This window comes from Bufo gargarizans, chromosome 4 (assembly GCF_014858855.1).
Source record: "Bufo gargarizans isolate SCDJY-AF-19 chromosome 4, ASM1485885v1, whole genome shotgun sequence".
Taxonomy (NCBI): domain Eukaryota; kingdom Metazoa; phylum Chordata; class Amphibia; order Anura; family Bufonidae; genus Bufo; species Bufo gargarizans.
Window position 1 is genome coordinate 423,954,799 of NC_058083.1, and position 20,165 is coordinate 423,974,963.

The 20,165-nt window shown below is 44.7% G+C and overlaps 1 protein-coding gene across 1 annotated transcript in view; it reads right to left on the reverse strand.

Annotated features, from left to right (window-relative positions):
• Nucleotides 1-20,165, reverse strand: part of LYST (lysosomal trafficking regulator) — a 556,878-nt gene that overhangs the window by 93,993 nt on the left and 442,720 nt on the right. The window contains 2 exon segments of the mRNA XM_044290763.1: nt 13,116-13,360; nt 19,864-20,016. Of these exon segments, the coding sequence (XP_044146698.1) occupies nt 13,116-13,360; nt 19,864-20,016 (398 nt within the window).

Here is a 20,165-nt window from a genome sequence, read left to right on the forward strand (position 1 = left end):
ACGATGTCCCGGTACAGGCTGAAGGTCAGCATAAACTCAGGGATGGTCAGCTTCTTATTGAGGCGGACGTCTTTGGACCTCAGTACCACTGACACATCACCGCAGGCGATTGTCTGGTTTTCGACCGTGTCATGGGTGGAGATCAGGATGGCGGCCAAATTGATGTCCTTCCCTGCCAGGATATCCTGCCTGATGTTCTCTGGTATGAAGAAAGCGGGGGCGATGTCGGGCGAAGCAAGGCTCGTACCTGGGGTGTTAGCGTAGGAGGTTGACGGAACAGCTTCGGGCTCTGCGGGAGGAGGAGGCGTGGCAATCGTGTTCTCGACGGCCTGGAGCCTGGAGTCGATGTGCGATATCGAAGACGCCAGGTTGTTGATGGTTGCATGGAGTTGGGTTAAGGAGAGCTGAATAGTTGACATGGAGACCAGGTCTTCAGAGGCTCCGGGTGGTTTGGGAGCCCTGGGTGACTGGGGAAAGAGCAGGCGATACAATTCCGCCTTTCGCGCTGATGCAGAGTGGCGGATCCCTTTCCTTTTGAGCTCGGCGACCAGCCTGGGGATGGTCCAGTGTCTGTAGGACGCGCGGCTGGCTGCCTCGGAGACCGCTGATTCTGGGATGGACATTGAGTCCTCAATGTCCGATACGTGAGACATGGTCTTGGGGAGAGGGCACGCCGTTTGAGTCGGACCCTGTTGGGAGGATCTGAATTGAAAAGACAAACTCATGCAAGAGAACCCCCAAAGGGGGAAAAAACAAAGATAAAAAAAAAATAAAAAAATTTCTTACCTTGGGCCCAGCGGAACTTGGGGTGGAAAAGGGGAACCTGGGAATGAGCAAGAAAAAACCCGGGAAGGTCCGCAGGGAGGGTGAGACTTGCACCTCGTAACCTGGGATTTGTGAGTGAGGTGGAAATTTAACAGGTACCTGCGTGGAGAGGTATACCAACAACATTTCTGAAAATGGAACTTACGCGGATGACGATCAGGAAAAGAACGAGACCTGAATGGGGGAAGAAAGAAATGACAACCTGAGCGGGTCAGGAATTACACGAGAGTGATGGAACGTGCCGGATGACCGGACTGAAGACCCCATGGTGTGCCAGGAGATGGTTGCTGGAGAAGAAGAAGACTGTGCCATAGCCAAGGGCCCTTGTGAAGCCGTGATGGCAAGATGAAAACGAGAATGGAGGTAAGTGAAGATGAAACTTAAAAAACAAAAAGGCCTGAGCGCGTGAGGAAAAGAAGAAGCAAGAGCTGGTTGACAGGTGACTGGAAAGAGTTGGGTCCCGTGAAACAAACCGAAGGCCGAGATGCCTCTGGTGACGAGGCCTCAAATGTACGCCAAAGTGGACTCCTACCAGAGCGACCAGTGAGGCGACATGACCCGCGCATGGCAGCAACGGAGAGCCACACGGGACCCGAGTGTGAGAGGTGAAGAGCCTGACCGTGATACGTATACATGAAACAGGAAAGAAGGCGTGACAGGACGGTGAGAGATGAGTTGAAACGTGGGTGTGACAAAGACAGGTGAAGGCCCTAACGGGGATGGCCATGGAAGTGAGTGAGTGTGGGAGTGTCAGGCAACCGGCCCTGAAAATCCGTGCGTGATGGGAAGGAGACGAGAACGGGGCCTGACAGGGCAGGCGGACATGAAAACCTGAACGTACCAGGTGAACAGGACATGAAGAGTGACGGAAAACGACAAGAACCTGAAAGTATCGGGTGACAGGACATGAAGTGAAACCGAACGTGACAGGAGACAGGACATGAAGCGAACCTGAACGTATCAGGTGGCCGGACATGAGGAGTGACCGGACAAGAAGGGAACCTGAATTCAAGGTGACTGGACGAGAGGAAAACCTGAACGAGTCAGGTGACAGCACATAAAAATGAACCTGAACGTATCAGGTGACGGGACATGAAGACGAGCCTGAACGTATCAGGTGACGAAAACGAGGAGAACCTGACATGATGGGTGACCAGACACGGAATGAACCTGAACGTGTCAGGTGACTAAACACGAAACGAACCTGAACGTATCAGGTGACCAGACACGAAACGAACCTGAACGTATCAGGTGACTAAATACGAAACGAACCTGAACGTATCAGGTGACCAGACACGAAACGAACCTGAACGTATCAGGTGACAAGACAAGAACGAACCTGAACGTGTCAGGTGATAAGACAAGAAACGAACCTGAACGTATCAGGTGAGAAAAACGAGGAACGAACCTGGACGTATCAGGTGACAGGACGTGAAGAGTGAAAGGGACATGACGAGAACTTACTCAGGTGACAGGACACGAAAGAGAAACGTATCAGGGGACGGACACGGATATTTTATGCGCCCAGGAGCGGAGCCCGGCTGCAACCCCCACAAGGCCGGAGGGCGTCACTTAGGGGAATGCATCCGGGCTCCCAGTAGGGTGCTCCCGGGCGTCAGAATGCACAGTCAGTCCCCCGAGAGGGAAAAGGCGCGGCAGGGGTTAAATATGGCGGAGACGGTGCGCCTCCTGACAAATGGCTCAGGGACGCCCAGCAGTCCGAATGTCTGTGCCGGACAGAGTTCATATCTGCTGACATTCCCCGCCACTTTAGGTTCTGCCAATCTGGGAAGTTTGATTCTTATGCACACATATGCAGGACAATTATGTACCACAGACCAACAATGGACACCCAGACTGCCCTGCCACGTGTTCCCAAGACCGGACCCCTACGCCCCAGCGGGGGGAGTGATGAAAGGGACCGGTCCCGAGAAGCGGCGCAGGAACGGGCGGGAGATGGGCGGAAAAGGAGGCGTGTCGTTCCAGCCGGTTTGGAATGTGAGGCAGCGGGCGGTCATGCGCGATGCGGGCGGCAGTGAGCGGCGGACCCCTCAGGCCCGGAGGAATGCGCAAGCACCCGACCTATAAAGAAACGAAGGCACGGTGCCTACTTACCAACGCCGCAGAGGAGATCGACGAAGCCGGGAGACGCGGTCGCCGCTACACGCAGGAGCTGGGAGCCGGAACCGGAAGTCGCACAGGTAAGACGTCACACTGCACGATGCCGCGATGCCGACACCTGGGAGGAGAGCGTGGGGCCGGCTAAATACCCTACGCCCCTCCCACAAATGCAGGCTGGGAATCCAGCCTGCCATACACATATATATATATATATATATATATATATATATATTATATTTATGACGGCAGCATACTACCTTATCTTCTTTAATGAAATGTATTCTGTTTAAATTCTCGCCTACCTGCAGGGTTTATCAGGGTATCTAGGGATAGACTTGATGTTTCACATGACTGGGCTATTAAGCTTAAAGATTTTACACGCTTTAGAAAAGACAGGGCAAATAAGAAAAGAGGTGGAGTGTGTATGTTAGGAGTGATATGACGGCGAGTGTGAAGGAAGCAATTGTGAATGAAGATGGTGTGAACGTTGAAAACTTATTGTTGGAATTACAAAGGGGAACAAACACAGAAAATAATACTTGGTGTAATCTTAAAACAGCCACCAACATCACAAAGATATATACGTTAATCTGTAGATAGATAGATAGATCTGCACAGTCGGGTAAAGTGGTCAAAATGGGATATTTTAACTTCCCAGATACTGATTGTTGTCATGGTTCTGTCTCAAATCCAAAAGGGAAAAATAAAAAAAATTCTTCAATTTGCTGCAGGACAACTTTATGGGCCAGTTTGTATAAGATTTGCTCTGTTGGCTCTGGTAACTTCTAACAAAGCAGTGGGAAATATCACTGTTCAGGAAACAGTTGGTGATATTTAATGTTGAGCAAATAGAGTTTTGGATCAGAGATCAGAAGTCACTTGATTCAAACACTTCGATTTTAATGCTGTCTTAGATTGGCTGAAATAAATTTTGTCTACACGGAGGCAATACATTTTAATGCTGTACACGGAGAGAGCATTAAAGCTGAAGTTTTTGAACAAATCAACTTCAGATTTCGTAGATTGTAAGCCTGCGCGGGCAGGGCCCTCTCTCCATCTGTACCAGTTTGTAACTTGTCTTGTTCGTACAGCGCCATGGAATGAATGGCGCTTTAATCATAAATAATAATAATCTCTAATCTGAAGCTTGATTCGCTCAACACTAGTAAAAATGATGACAGTATAATTATATTCCCCGTAAACTGTAACAAAAACTGGTTGGGAGGGCAAAAACACCTTATTTTTAAAACACCACTTTCCTCAGTTTTAAAGCAACATTTCAGTTAAGGGCATAGACTGGGAGAAGCTATTGTCACAGAATAATACCATGGATAAAGGGGTAATTACACTGTAAAATTTATCCCGGCAGGTAAGGCTACTTTCACACTAGCGTTCGGGCGGATCCGTTCTGAACGGATCCGCCCATAATAATGCAGACGGAGGCTCCGTTCAGAACGGATCCGTCTGCATTATATTAGCTAAAAAAAGCTAAGTGTGAAAATAGCCTGGGACGGATCCGTCCAGACTTTCAATGTAAAGTCAATGGGGGACGGATCCGCTTGAAGATTGAGCCACATTGTGGCATCTTCAAACGGATCCGTCCCCATTGACTTACATTGTAAGTCTGGACGGATCCGCACGCCTCCGCACGGCCAGGCGGACACCCGAACGCTGCAAGCAGCGTTCAGCTGTCCGCCTGTCCGTGCGGAGGCGAGCGGAGCGGAGGCTGAACGCCGCCAGACTGATGCAGTCTGAGCGGATCCGCCTCCATTCAGACTGCATCAGGGCTGGACGGCTGCATTCGGGTCCGCTCGTGAGCTCCTTCAAACGGAGCTCACGAACGGAAACCCGAACGCTAGTGTGAAAGCAGCCTAACAAATAAACATGGCCCCACATGGCTTACAGGTAATGTATAAAGGTCAATAAATAAAAAAAAAGGCATTTAAAAAATCTGAGGTGTTAGCAATAGCTTTTGATATTTAGAAAGGGCTCAATAAAATAAAAAAAGGAAATAAAATCAACAAAAATACAAAATGAATGGCAGGTGAGCAAAGAGAGCAAAACAAATTCCAAATTATTCTTTAACCCGTAGGATACAGCTATGGGGGTCTGGCACTCACTAAAAGCCGGACCCCTGTTGTATGCGGCAGCATCGGTGAAAACACAATGCTGGCGCATTAACCCTTACACTGCCGTGGTCAGCGCTAACCGTTGCATGTGCGGTATCCTAACGGGTCACGGGCGTCCATCGGGTCCCCGCGCTGCTGTGACGGGAACCCGATGGCTTGGACGGCAGCCCATTGCCTTCCTCAGGCATCGTGGCTGCCATCTGTGCAAGCTTGTGGGATCCAGTCCCCTGTATCTCATAGGAAGCAGGCTGTAAGTGTATTACACTCAGTAATACACTTACAGCAAATGCATTACAATACATGGGATCATACCCCCAAAAGTTGAAGTCACAGAGTGGGACAATAAAATAGTAAAAAAAAGATGTAAAAAAATGAAAGTTTAAATTTATTTTTTCCCAAGTAATAATAAATAACTCAAAAAATGTCCTTTTCCCCAAAATAAATGTAAATAAAAAAATAGGGAAAATATCACATGATCCACAAGTAGGGGACGCCGTAAAAATAAATAAAAACATTGCCAAAACTGCAATTTTCTTCTGGTCACTTTGCCTCACAAAAAGTGTAAAACCAAGAGATTAAAATGGCGTATTTAGCCAAAAATTGTACCAATCAAAACGCCATCTCATCCCGCAAAAAATTAGAACCTACCTAAGACACTTGGCAAAAAAAAAAAAAAAAATGGCTGTCAGAAAATGGCAACACAAAAACAAGATTTTATTCTGTTCAAAAAGGCCTTCAACTGTGTGAAACTTCACAAAAATAAAAATAGTAGACGCATTGGGTTTCGCCGCATCCGTAACAACCGGCTCTATAAAAATATCATATGAAATGGCCCCTCAGGTAAATGCTGGGAAAAAAATAATAATAAATATGGCATTTTTTGTCACCTTGTCTCACAAAAAGTGTAACACTAAGCGATCAAAAAGTCTTATGTACCCCAAAATGATACCAATAAAACTGTCATCTTATCCTGCCAAAAAATGAGACCCTAAGAAAATCACCCAAAAATAAAATAAAAGTAGGGTTCTCAGAAAATGGCAACAAAAAAACAAGATTTTATTAGGTTCAAAAAGGCTTTCACTGTGTAAAACCTAACAAAAATAAAAATTATATACATATTAGGTATCTCCACGTCCGTAACAACCTGTTATATAAAAATATCACATTATATGCCCCCGAATGCTTTAAAAATAATTAAAAAACATTATGCCAAAATAGCCATTTATTTTCACCTTGCCTCACAAAAAGTGTAATACCAAGCAATCAAAAAGCCTTATGTACCCCAAAATGGTACCACTGAAAACATTGCCTTATCCCGCAAAAGAAATAGCCCCCACATAATACAATCACTTAAAAAATTAAAACCAATGGCACTCGTAAACCAATCAAAATCTGCGCTGCAAAAGCCATATCACGCTTCTTCCGTTCTGAGTCCTGCCATGCTCCCCCATAGCAGTTTACCACCACATATGGGGTGTTGCCGTATTCAGGAGAAAATGGGTAACAAATTATGGGGTGCTTTTTTTCTCCTCATGTTACCCCTTGTGAAAATGAAAAATTTGGGACTAAAGCAACATTTTATTGGAAGAAATGAAACTTCATTTTAACAGCCAAGTTTTTCCAAATTCCGTAAAATGCTTAGGGGGTCAAAGTCGTCAGTACCCCCCCTTAATATATTCTTTAGGGGTTTAGTTTAGAAAATGGGGTCATTTTTTTAAAGGTTTCCACTGTATGGTGTACATCAGGGTCTCTTCAGATACAAAATGGTGCCCAGAAACAATTCTAGCAAAATCTGCCTTCAAAATCCATATGCCGCTCCTTTCCTTCTGACCACCGCCACATGCCCATAGAACAGTTTACCACCACATTTATGTAAATTGCTGAATCAGAATAATATATATTGAAGTTTATTTTGCTGCTAACCCTTGCTGTGAAAAAATTGATTAACATAAAAAAGCTACCAAAAAAGTGACAATTTGAAATTTCACCTCTATTTTCCTTTAATTCTTGTGGAACACCTCAAGTGTTAAAGTTTCAAACAGTTTTGAAGCATTTGAGGGGTGTAGTTTCTAAAATAGTGTAATTTATGGGTGGTTTCCATTACGTAAGCCCCTCAAAATCACTTTATAACTGTCTGGTGGTTAAAAAATGGTTTTGAAAATTTCTACGTCTTCTAACGTCCTAAAAAAATAAAATAATGCCAACATAAAGTAGACATATGGGGACTGTTAAGTAATAAATATTATGAGATATCACTTTCTGTTTTAAAAGCAAAGAAATTGAAAGTTTTTTTGTAAATTTTGGATTTAGCATTACATAATGGTGAAATATATTAACTCAAATGTATGACTGTCATGAAGTTCAATGTGTCACGAGAAAAAAAAAAATCTCAGAATGGCTTGGATAAGTAAAATGTTCCAAAGTTGTTACCACATAAAGTGACACGTCAGATTTGCAAAAATCGGCCTGGGATTTAAGGTGAAAAGTGGCTGGTACTGAAGAAGTTACATATATAAATGCAAAAAACCAAGGTCAGGGTACGTAGGTCCCCTACATAATGGCAATGGGAGAGAGTCACTGAGCATTAGGAAAAGGCAGAGCAACTAAGGCTACTTTCACACTTGCGTTCAGAGCGGATCCGTCTGGTGTCTGCACAGACGGATCCGCTCCTATAATGCAGACGATGGGATCCGTTCAGAACGGATCCGTCTGCATTATATTTTAGAAAAAATTCTAAGTGTGAAAGTTGCTCAGACGAATCCGTCCAGACTTTACATTGAAAGTCAATGGGGGACGGATGAAAATTTAGCCATATTGTGTCAACTTCAAACGGATCCGTCCTCATTGACTTACATTGTAAGTCTGGACGGATCAGTTTGCCTCCGCACAGCCAGACGGACACCCGAACACTGCAAGCAGCGTTCGGGTGTCCGCCTGCTGAGCGGAGGACAAACGGTGCCAGACTGAGGCATTCTGAGCGGATCCGCATCCACTCAGAATGCATTAGGGCTGGACGGATGCATTCGGGACCGCTTGTGAGAGCCTTCAAACGGAACTTCAAAGTAGCCTAAATGTTTTTTTTTTTAGCTCTGTATAGACAAAATAAGGGAAAGGAACGAATGCAGTAATACACTAAACTAGCTAAATATAGACATGGTCTGGGCTAAGGTAAAAAAGGTATATGTTAGCAAGGCTTTGGGTCCAGATGGGCTACAACCAAGAGTTCTTAAGTCAATTATTACTGTGCCCCTATTCATGATTTTGAGAGATTCTCAGCTTGGGTTTATGTTTGCAAACACTTTATTTGTCCCCTCCAGAGTATGCATCCTGTATCTAAGAAACTCCCATCTGTCAGTGGCATTACAGGAAGAACCTATCTGTAAATGTAACTAGCACACCTTTGCAAAGAAATGCACAATGGTGTCTGAATTTCCTCAAATGAAATGTGACTCCTACATTACACAGTACAATTCATAACACGATTTATACAAACACGATGTAACTAAGGCTACTTTCACACCTGCATTTAGGTGCGGATCCGTCTGGTATCTGCACAGACGGATCCGCACCTATAATGCAAACGCTTAGATCCGTTCAGAACGGATCCGTTTGCATTACCATGAAAAAAAAAAAAAAAAATTTTTTTTGTTCATGATAATGCAAACGGATCCGTCCAGACTTTACATTGAAAGTCAATGGAGGGCGGATCAGTTTGAAAAATACACCATATTGTGTCACCTTTGAACGGATCCGCCCCCATTGACTTCCATTGTAAGTCTGGACGGATCCGTTTGCCAAGCAGCGTTCAGGTGTCCGCCTGCTGAGCGGAGCGGAGTACAGACGGTGCCAGACTGAGGCATTCTGAGAGGATCCGCATCCACTCAGAATGCATTAGGGCTTGACGGATCCGTTCGGGGCCGCTTGTGAGAGCCTTCAAACGGAACTTTCAAGCGGAGCCCCGAACGCAAATGTGAAAGTAGCCTAATATAGGTCGCCTGGCCTGAGGAAGCGTGTTGACGTGAAACGGCCGTCGCCGCCTGTGGTGCCTGTGTGGTGCTTTGCACCCCTGCTGCTGCATAATCCTTTGGATGAAAATAAAGATTATTTATGGTGGGTGCCATCAGTATTACTTTACGTTGGAGTCTCCCTGTGAACTGTTTGTGAGATAGAGCACCACCATTAGTCCGCAAGAGGCCATCACTTCACCATGTTTTTCTCCTTTTCTACCTTGACGGATATTCCGGCGTTGAGCAGTGCAATCCAGTGCTTCTCTACTTTTGGAATTAGCAATTAGTATGACAAAGTGAGTAGCTTTGTCCTCATTAACATTTTCTACCGAGCTAATGGGAAGATCACAGAAATTATGTTAGCAGGTCATTTTGTGGAAGGGCTGAAATTCTGTAGAAAGTGTGTTTTTGTGATTAAGTAAATTTTCATGGCGAGGAATGACTACAATTAATTGCAATTAGGGTTGAGCGAACCCAAACTGTGAAGTTCGGGTTCGTACCGAACTTTACGATTCTTTAACACTGGAGCCAAACCCGAACATTTCAGTAAAAGTTTGAGTTCGAGTTCGGTGTTAGGCGATTTAATGGCACATGTTGAAAAGCTGCAGGGCAGCCAAACAACAAGCATTTAACTTGTATGCCCTTAGAAGCCATCACAGCCATGCCTACTAATGGCATGGCTGTGATTGGCCAGTGCAGCATGTGACCCAGCCTTTATATAAGCTGGAGTCACGTAGCGCTGTACGTCACTCTGCTCTTACTAGTGTGGGGAGAGGATGCTGCAGCTGTGAAGGAGAGATTAGGAAACAATTTTGGTGTTCTTGGTGTTAAATCTGCAAACAACAGTGATTATTTTTGTGGGTGCTATGCTAAATTTTTGTACCCCTGAGCCCAGTGCCACAGAGAAATAAGCTTTAGGCAGACTGTTTGGTAGGTGGGCGTCGGGGACCATTTTTGCAACTGCATGTGTGCTAGGGACATTACTTTAATCCTGTTCTGGTAGCTCAGTGGATGACATCTTGGCATTTTTTATGGACACCTGCACTGCATATGTGCCAGGGGAAGGGAAAATAATATAGATATTCCTTCTGTGACTTCAGGGCGCTGGGGGGACATATTCACATTTTTTTCTGTGAAGTACCCCTGTGCTGAATATCTGACAGGGGAAATCTATTCATTAAATCCATCTGTTAGATTGCAGGGGGACAAATGCCCTTTTTTTCTGCGGTCAAGTACCCCTGCGGCCTGCAGTGCATACCTGGCAGTGTAAATAATTAAATTACATTAGTCTGTCACATATTTGTGTGACCTAAAGAGATGTTTTCTCTTTCTGACATGGCACTGCATATCTGACCAGTAAATACTGCTGTTACATTGTCGGTTGACAAATTCACATTTTTTGTGCTAGATAGTACATTTGCGGCCTGCGGTGCATTTCTGGCAGTCCAATAAAACTAGTAAATACTGCTGTTACATTGCTATTTGACAAATAATTTTTTTTTCAGCTAAATAGTACATTTGTGGCCTGCTCTGCATTTCTGACAGTCCAATAAAACCGTTAAATACTGCTGTTACATTGTTGGTTAAAAAAAAGCACACTTTTTGTGCTAGAAAGTACATTTGGCGGCCTGCGCTGCATTGCTGACAGTCAAATAAAAGCAGTAAATACAGCTGTTAGATTGTGGGGGGGACATTTCCACGTTTATCAGACCAGTCATTCACAAATGGCTTGGAGGGTGTGTTCCAGCACAACATTCGTCTGTTACATTGTTGGGTGAAATAAACCCATTTCTTGCTGTGAAGTACCCCTGCACTGCATAACTGACAGGGAACTATATTCAGTAAATCCGTCTGTTAGATTGTTGGATGTAATAAACGCATTTCTTGCTGTCAATTACCCCTGCACTGCATAACTGAAAGGGAACTTAATTAATTGAAATTGGCGGTTACATTGTTGCCTGACATAAAGCCCTTTTTTGGCTGTGAAGCCAAAGGTAGTCGCCAACAACACCGTTTTGTTGTTGTTTGTTTTTTATAATAATCTGGGGTACACCCCAAAACATTGGGAAGTATAAAAAAGAAAACAAAGAATAATGCGCTGGAGCATAACAATGGTTGGGTGAGGCCTGTATACATGTCTATTCTGTACAAGGTACAGGCAAGTCCTGTGGGATCCATGCCTGGTTCTTTTTAATGAACATGAACTTGTCCACGTTGGCTGTGGACAGGCGGCTGCGCTTGTCTGCGATAACCCTTTCCTGCCGTGCTAAACACACGTTCAGACAATACACTGGCTGAAGGGCAGGCCAGCACCTCCAAGGCGTAAAGGGCAAGCTCAGGCCATGTGCCCAATTTGGAGACCCAGAAGTTGAATGGGGCAGACCCAGTGGTGTAGCTAGAAATGACTGGGCCCCACAGCAAATTTTTGAATGGGGCCCCCTCCCCCAGATTTTTTTTTTTTTGCAACCCCTTCCTTTCATGCCACCCCCATTCCTGTGGCTACTAAAGATCGTTCTCTCAGACCAGGCCCGGCAGCTGTTCTATACGTCTTCTACACTGTCTATACTGCCACTGTATATAATTTCATTGTGTAATACTGTTGAGGGGGCCCTGACAAAGTCATTTAGTCCTCCTCCTCCTGGATGGGCCTCTTCTGGGTCAAGGCCCCAAGGCAGCTGCTTCCCCTGCAGCTACGCCCCTGGGCAGATCCATCAGTCAGTACGTGTCCTCCGCATCCCCCCAGTCATGCTCCAGTGATGCCTATGAGCTGCTTTGGGTGCTACCCTGCTGTGAACACGGTTCCTCCTCCTCCTCCTCCAGAACTGTGCCCTGGCTGAACAATTGTGTACCTGGCCTATGTTGGTGCAGGAACCCACCCTCCGAGCCACTTATATATGACTGGCCTTAGAAGTTAAGGGTAAGTTATGTATATATTTTTGTTTGTTTATTTATTTTATCTGCCTTACAGTTATGTAAATATGTTTATAAGTAAATTTGCAAATAGTGTGTGAATGGGTATGAATGAGTGGTTTGAGTGAAAGGGAGGGGGGGTGTAGGGTGGGAGGCTGGTCGGGTTAATTTTCTCTTATGGAATATTCCTTGTATGATTTATGTTATGATTTATAATAAAAATTCCTGATAATCGTGGAAATGTTACCCAACAATCTAACCAACAAATTTAAAAAAATGATTTGCCTGTCACATCTGCAGCTCAGGCCGGAGGGGTCCTTGACCGCCAATAAAAGTGAATTTGTCCCCCCACAATCTAAGAGCCGGATTTACTGAATTGATTTTCACTGTCAGGTGTTCAGGAATTTCTGCACCACCAAATTCAGCACATGCATCAGGCAAGGGATGAGCGTCAAACCGGCTAGGCCCAGAGCGGCTACGAGATTTCGCCCATTATTGCACACCACCAGGCCGGGCTTGAGGCTCAGTGGCACCAACCACTCATCGGTCTGTTGTTCCATGCCCGCCCAAAGCTCCTGCACGGTGTGGGGTTTCTCCCCCAAACAGATGTGTCTCAAAACAGCCTGCTGTCATTTCCCCCTGGCTGTGCTGAAGTTGGTGGTGAAGGTGTTACGCTGAGCGGATGAGGAGGTGGTACAGGAGAAAAATACTACAGAAAAATACTTTTCTGTAGTATTCCAAATCTTCAGTTCAGCTTTCTTGTGTAGACTGGGGCAAGGGTAACAGAGTAATCTTATGTTTATTAGCGGTCTTAGTATTTTAAGTGGTTACCACTAGAGAGACATTGACAGTATATATGAAGTAAACATCTGATCAGTAAGGGTCCACTGTTGTGACATCCATTAATCAACAGAAAAAAGTCCAGGCAGCATGTCTACATGCAAATCATTATCATTGAAAAAACTATATATATCCCTAAGCTCAGCATCTACCGCTCTATCCTATGCTGTTCATAGAGTATCATAGGAGACCTGACAAAGCCACTTTAAATATTGCATGTGTGTGTTGGATAATTCATTTCTACACAAAAAGCCAAAAATATATCTACAACACAAGTAAATACCTGTATATTAAGGTGCTGTTAAGGTCAAGTGTTTCACTGGTGTAATCACTGAGTATGAATGGAAAAACAGGATACTGCATTAAGTCATTGAATGATCGTCCAGCATGTTTATTCAAGTGAGTTAGATATTCAAAGTTGGTTATCTGCCCAGAACACCAGAGTTGTGTTAAAGCCGTAATGTTTCCATATTCCAACAGATTAGGAAGATAATTGGTCAATATGTTCTGATACACATCATCTCGAACCTTAAAAGAGAAAAAAAAAAAAGTTAATGTTTTAGAAGTTATTTAAACATTGCAACATGTGCAAACATGAAGAAAAAAACGGTGTAATAAGTAATGAATAGAAGAAGTGTATCAGCACTTGCCCTTTGATGCTAATAAATCTTCACTTTATTGCCATAAATAGAATACAGGCAATATGACGCGTTTCGGCTAAACAGCATTTTTCAAAACGCGTCACATTTACCTGTATTCTGTTTATGGCAATAAAGTGAAGAATTATTAGCATCAAAGGGCGAGTGCTGATCCACTTCTTCTACTTGGATGTATGGAGCTGCAACCCAGTATACGAACACCACCACCTTCTTCCAGAGTGCCGACTGATTATTTTTACAAGAAAATTTTGACTAAAACCTTCAGAATCACAGGTGTATATCCATGAAGCAAACATAATTACAAAAAAACAAAATGGCTGCACACCATTGTATATGCAAACAATAGAGCTAAGGAATGGGGGTCATTCTAGTTAAAAGTGGTACAATACTGACTAAAAATGAGTAATGGAAGCTCTTAGCGCACATTCGTGTTGGGCCCACCTACCAAGCGTCAAGGTGGCTTCCGCAGATGGGTCCCTATCACTAAAGATACTGCCAAACTTTGGACTTACTAAAGTCTCCAATATTCAGGGCTGTGTAGGAACCAGCTACAAAAGTACTCTGCTCAGAAGTCCCAGGTAGATGGGCGTGTCCAGTCTATATATTGGGGGTGGCACCCCTTTTAGACTGGACACGCCCATCTACCTGGGACTTCTGAGCAGAGTACTTTTGTAGCTGGTTCCTACACAGCCCTGAATATTGGAGACTTTAGTAAGTCCAAAGTGAGACAGTATCTTTAGTGATAGGGACCCATCTGCGGAAGCCACCTTGACGCTTGGTAGGTGGGCCAGACACGTATGTGCGCTAAGAGCTTCCATTACTCATTTATAGTCGGTATTGTACCACTTTTAACTAGAATGACCCCCATTCCTTAGCTCTATTGTTTGCATATACAATGGTGTGCAGCCATTTTGTTTTTAATGATAAAGGGAGACTTTTGTTGCACCCAAAGGAACCTATCAATATATTTATCTGAATGTTTCCATTTCTCCATTTTCACTGTCCAGCTCTTGACCCTCATTCCAATATTCTTCTTCTCTGCTTGTGTATCTTTCTGTGTGATAATGTGTTGCCCCCAGGAACAACAAATAACATCAGCACAGTGAGCAATCACTGGGTGACTGGATGATATAACCCTGAGTATGGTAATGTCTCTACTGTGTTGACAGATGTGAGCTGTCACAGTCATGTGGATAACATGTCAATATGCAAAGAGGAATACAAGGAATGGTGGTGCACCAGAGAACAATCAGTTAGGTACAGATGAGATAACACTCAAACTTTTAACTCATCGTGATATCCTGTAACAAAAGCCATTAAAAAGCAACTGAAGGTGCTTGCTCTTACTGGGCTTGCTACAATAAGTGGCTTGTGTATAAGTGGAATTAACCCATTCATGCATTAGGATGTAACTTTACGACCAAATCACAAGTAACTTAGTGCATTTGGACATACAGTCACCCCAAAACTGCATACCGGGGCTGAAACACCTTAAAGAGTCATAGCCCTGGAGTCTCCACTCTCCCTGGGGCAGAGAAACCGGAGAAGCCTGCAAGTGACCAATCAGAGCGGTCTGCAGACTAACCAATCAGAGCACTTTAGTAAGAAAATGCCGGTTTCAGGCTGTTATCTCCACGCTGGAGATCACAGCCTGAAATCAGGCAAGACCCCCACTATGCCCCCTTGCCCCTGATGACTACTGGCCCCCCATATGCCCCCATTGTCCCACAGATTGTCCCCAATATCCCTCTACAGCGTTTTCTTTTTGATGGCAGCGGCTTAGGAACAGAGCCTTTGCCATCAGCAGAGTGTGTCAGCTGTAACTTACAGTCAGCAGGTGCTCGCGGCATCCATGTGGTTGAAAGGGAGAGAGCTCCTTCTCTCTTCTATCAGGCCGCCGCTGCTGTGATGGCAGTGGCCAGATGGTTACCATGGCAACCGGGCACCTTACAAAGGCGTCCGGGCTGCCATGTAGCTAAGCCTGATCAGACCCTGAGGGTCTGATCAGGTGTGGTGTAAGTGTAAAACTGACAATACAGTGCATTGCAGTAGATGACTATTGCAATGCACTGTATAGCCATCAGGCCCACTGGATCTTCAAGATAAAAAAAAATTATATAAATTAAAAAATTCCATTTTTAATAAAAATAGAATAAAAAAGTAATTACAAAATGAAAAAAATAAAATAAAAAATACACATATTTGGTATAGCCATGTCTGTATTTATCTGATCTATAAAAGTATTACTCAGACTCCCTCGATATCTATGGTCATCACGTGTCTCAGACGTATATTCCATCTAGAATGGTTGGAAGCGACACAACAAAAAGAGGTTAGAGGGAAAAAATTATATCTAACATGGCGCAAGTTTGTTCTGGGTCATATTGATCGAGGTGAATATAACCGAATTATGTCCCCCTTCAAATTGACGGAGTGGTATTTGTTGGAGGACCTCAAAGATAGACTGGGAGTATTGAAAGTGACATAGGTGTTACCAGATACATATGTAATGCCAGGTATGGTGCTTAAGCTGATGCTGGGTAGGGGGGGGGGGGGGGGAATTGGGTTTTATATTATGTTATTTTGTTTTAACTTTCCAACGATGTAACGTGCTGAGCATGTATTTTCTATGTCAAAGTCATCTTCATGTACATTGTGATATGATGTCAATCTGTTACTTTTTGGATTGTGGGAGAAAATAAAAAAATTATATTTAAAAAAAAAGTATTACAGTATTTTTTGCCCCATAAGAGGCATCCCCCCCCCCCCAAAAGTGGGGGGAAATGCCCCCGCGTCTTATGGGGCGAGTACTAATCAAGCGCTCATTACTACCGGAGTATCGGGAAGCAGTAAAAGATCTGTACTCACTGCTCCCTGGTCCTCGGCTGTGCAGGGCTGCGCACAGCGTGAAGGCGCACTGTGACCTCACACTGTGCGCACCAGCTCACAGCGCAGAAGACGGAGGAGGAGGAAGACCGAGCACGGGCGGTGAGGAGCGGCGGCATCCAGGAGCAGGAGAGATGAGTGTTTTATTTTATTAAACAGGCTTCTGGGGGCATAACGGCTGATGGGGGCTAATGAGAGGCATAATGGGGCATAATGGCTGCTGGGGGCTAATGAGAGGCATAATGGAGGCATAATGGCTGATGAAGGCTAATAAGAGGCATAATGAGGGCCTAATGGCTGCTGGGGGCTAATGAGAGGTATAATAGGGGCTCATGAGGCATAAGGGCTGATAATGGGGGCTAATGAGGCATAAGGGCTGATAATGGGGGCTAATGAGGCATAAGGGCTGATAATGGGGGCTAATGAGGCATAAGGGCCGAAAATTGGGGCTAATGAGGCATAAGGTTTGATATGGGGGTGAATGAGAGGCATGGGGCTCTTAACCTAAGGTCTGATTGGGGGTCATTTACATAGGAGTCTGAGCAAACTGCACATTTGGCCCCCCTATCCTGCATCTAAATGAGTGAGTTGAAACAGAGATACTTAACAATATGGAAATGAGTTCATATGTTCATTAAGCAGACCCTCGCTGCTGTTGATGAAGCAGAGGGTGGTAGTATGGAGAAGAAGTCAAGTAAGTTTGCTAACTGTGTAACAGAAGGGGTGGTAGAGGGAAGAGTGCCAGGAAGGCTAGCCATAATGAGGAGGAAGTCAGTGCAGGGATCAGTGGCGTAGCGTGGGTTGCCAACACCCGGGGCAAGCCAAGTATTGCACCCCCACAGCAGTGATAACTCTCTGAGTACAGATAATGTAGTAGATTGGTGTGAGGCCCCAGAATTTAGAACACTGGGCTGAGGACTGAGGGGGCTGGGCTGAGGCAGTTTGGACCAAAATCTATATTCACTCGTTCCCCCCAAACCTTCCGTGAAATAGAATTATTGTAATAATTACGGCCCCCTCTGTAGTATTATTGTAATAATTACGGCCCCCCTCTGTAGTATTATTGTAATAATTACGGCCCCCCTCTGTAGAATTCTTGTAATAATTACGGCCCCCCTCTGTAGAATTCTTGTAATAATTACGGCCCCCCTCTGTAGAATTCTTGTAATAATTACGGCCCCCCTCTGTAGAATTCTTGTAATAATTACGGCCCCCCTCTGTAGAATTCTTGTAATAATTACGACCCCCCTCTGTAGAATTCTTGTAATAATTACGGCCCCCCTCTGTAGAATTCTTGTAATAATTATGGCCCCCCCTCTGTAGAATTCTTGTAATAATTATGGCTCCCCTCTGTAGAATTATTGTAATAATTATGGCCCCCCTCTGTAGAATTATTGTAATTATGGCCCCCCTCTGTAGAATTATTGTAAAAATTATGTACCCCCTCTGTAGAATTATTGTAATAATTATGTACCCCCTCTGTAGAATTATTGTAATAATTATGCCCCCCCGGTAGAATTATTGTAATAATTATGGCCACCATTCTTTCTATATATAATTGCTTCCTTTGTATAATGCCCCCTACCCCCATAGTGCCACCAGTAGGGCCTGCATGTTAAAAAAATAAATACTCACTTCTCTTCCTCACTCAGTCATCACTTGTGGACTGTCTTCAAGCGTCCCGTCACAGGCGGTCAGGAAGACATCACCGTGCCCTCCTGCGCCGGGTCATCACATCATCTCGCGAGACCCGGCGTAGGAGGTCACGGTGAGGTAATTGCTATCTCCTGTGCCGCTCTACTGCTTCATAGGCTTCAGGTCACTAGCCTGAAGCCTATGAGGCTGAACGGAGGGGAAGGGAGACATAGGCCCACATTGAAATTCCTGCTCCCTGGTGCCCCCTGGACTTTTGCGCCCGGTGCAACGGCCCCCCACGCTACACCACGGGCAGGGATAGCACTGCTGCAGCAAGACACTTTCTCTGCCAGGAATGTCAGCTCCAGTAAGGAGGGGAAAAGGAGAGTAGGGCAGACCAGACAGCTGCTTTTAGGAGATAGGGTGATCTGTCCCAAAAAATTGGATTATCAAACAGTTTATTGTCTTCCTGGAGCTCGAGCTCAACATTTCATGGATCGTGTTAGATTACTGGAAGGAGCTGATTAAGACCAAGTGCACATTAGCACAATGTCATGGTGCACATTAGCACAAATGACTAAGTTAGACGTACCACAAGGCACACCAGAAAAGCAGCAGGATATTATGGGGTTATAGTGGGTCAAACAGGTGGTTCAGGAACTAGTGCACAAAAAAGGGGTTTGGGTTCCTGGAGAACTAGACAGACTTCTGTTGTCTACAAGCACTATAATAGGGATGTGCTGCACCTCAGTGGGAAAGGTGCAGCTGTTTTGTGGGAGAAGATGACTAGAAGGTTGAAGGAGCATTTAAACTTGAGGGGAGGGGGGTAATTACACTATAGGAGGGGAAAATAGTTCCATAAGTAATGGAACTGGGGGTGGAATGGAGGGAGGGACTAGAACAGTTCATAAGTAAAGATGTATTGTAAAAGGTTATCCAGGAATTTATAGTGATGAACTATCGTTTATATAAGTCATCATTGTCACACTGGTGGGGGTCGGGGTGCTGGTACCCCCCGCTGATTAGCTATTTCAAAGAAGCCATAGCAATCAATGGAGCTCTGGTCAGTGCTGCAGGATCCTGGCAGCTTACCAAGCACAGCACCCTACACTCTATATTGTGGCTGTGCTTGGTATTGCAGCTCAGAACCATTGGACTGAATGGAGCTGAGCTGCAACTAGGCAATGTGACTGATGTACGGTGATGCCATATAGCCAGGGGTCCCGGGAGTCAGACCCCAAACTATCTGATATTGATGTCCTATCCACTTTAATTTACAGTCAAAATTGTATCATACCTGGCCCCATTAAAGAGGACCTTTCATCGGTCCAAACATTGTAAACTAAGTATCATGACATATACAGCGGTGCCCAGGGATCTCACTGCACTTACTATTATCCCTGGGCGCCGCTCCGTTCTCCCGTTATGTCCTCCGGTATTTTCGGGGACTTGGTTATAGTAGGCGGAGTCTGCCCTTGTTCTCCTGGGTGTCTCCTTCTCCTGGGCTGTAGCGCTGGCCAATCGCAGGTTTTTTTTCTCCCAGGCTGTGAGCTGTGCGCTGCGATTGGCCAGCGCTACAGCCTAGGAGGAGGAGACGCCCAGCAGAACAAGGGCAGTCTCCTCCTACTATAACCAAGTCCCCGAACATACCAGGGACTTGGTTATAGTAGTGCAGTGAGATCCCTGGGCGCCATGTGTCCTATTCTTGTCCGTTTTGCAGATCATGTGGAATGATTACTTACTGAAACTGTACAAGGAACTACAAACATTCATGTATTTCCCTGGAACTGTAATTTTTTCTCATTTATTTTCTAATTAACAAATACAGTGTCATTAAAACAATGTTATTACCTTTGTATTGACAAAAGCCAGCAACAAGGTTCTCCCATTTGTCAGAAAAATTTCGACAGCATTATCACATAACTGCCACCAGCGCTTGTGTACTTCTTTTATTTCTTCGTAAGTCCAGGAAAACGATGCAGGTTCTGATTCCCCAAGGAGTGCCTGCAAAAAGTACAGACTTCAGTGGTTTGCATACTTTTACAGAGAAAGTATAGTGGACCTGTCACATTAAAGAGTCTCTGTCACCAGGATCAATCCTATTAAACCGGACATACTGCCTGGTAGGGCTCATCATGCTGATTAAAACTATA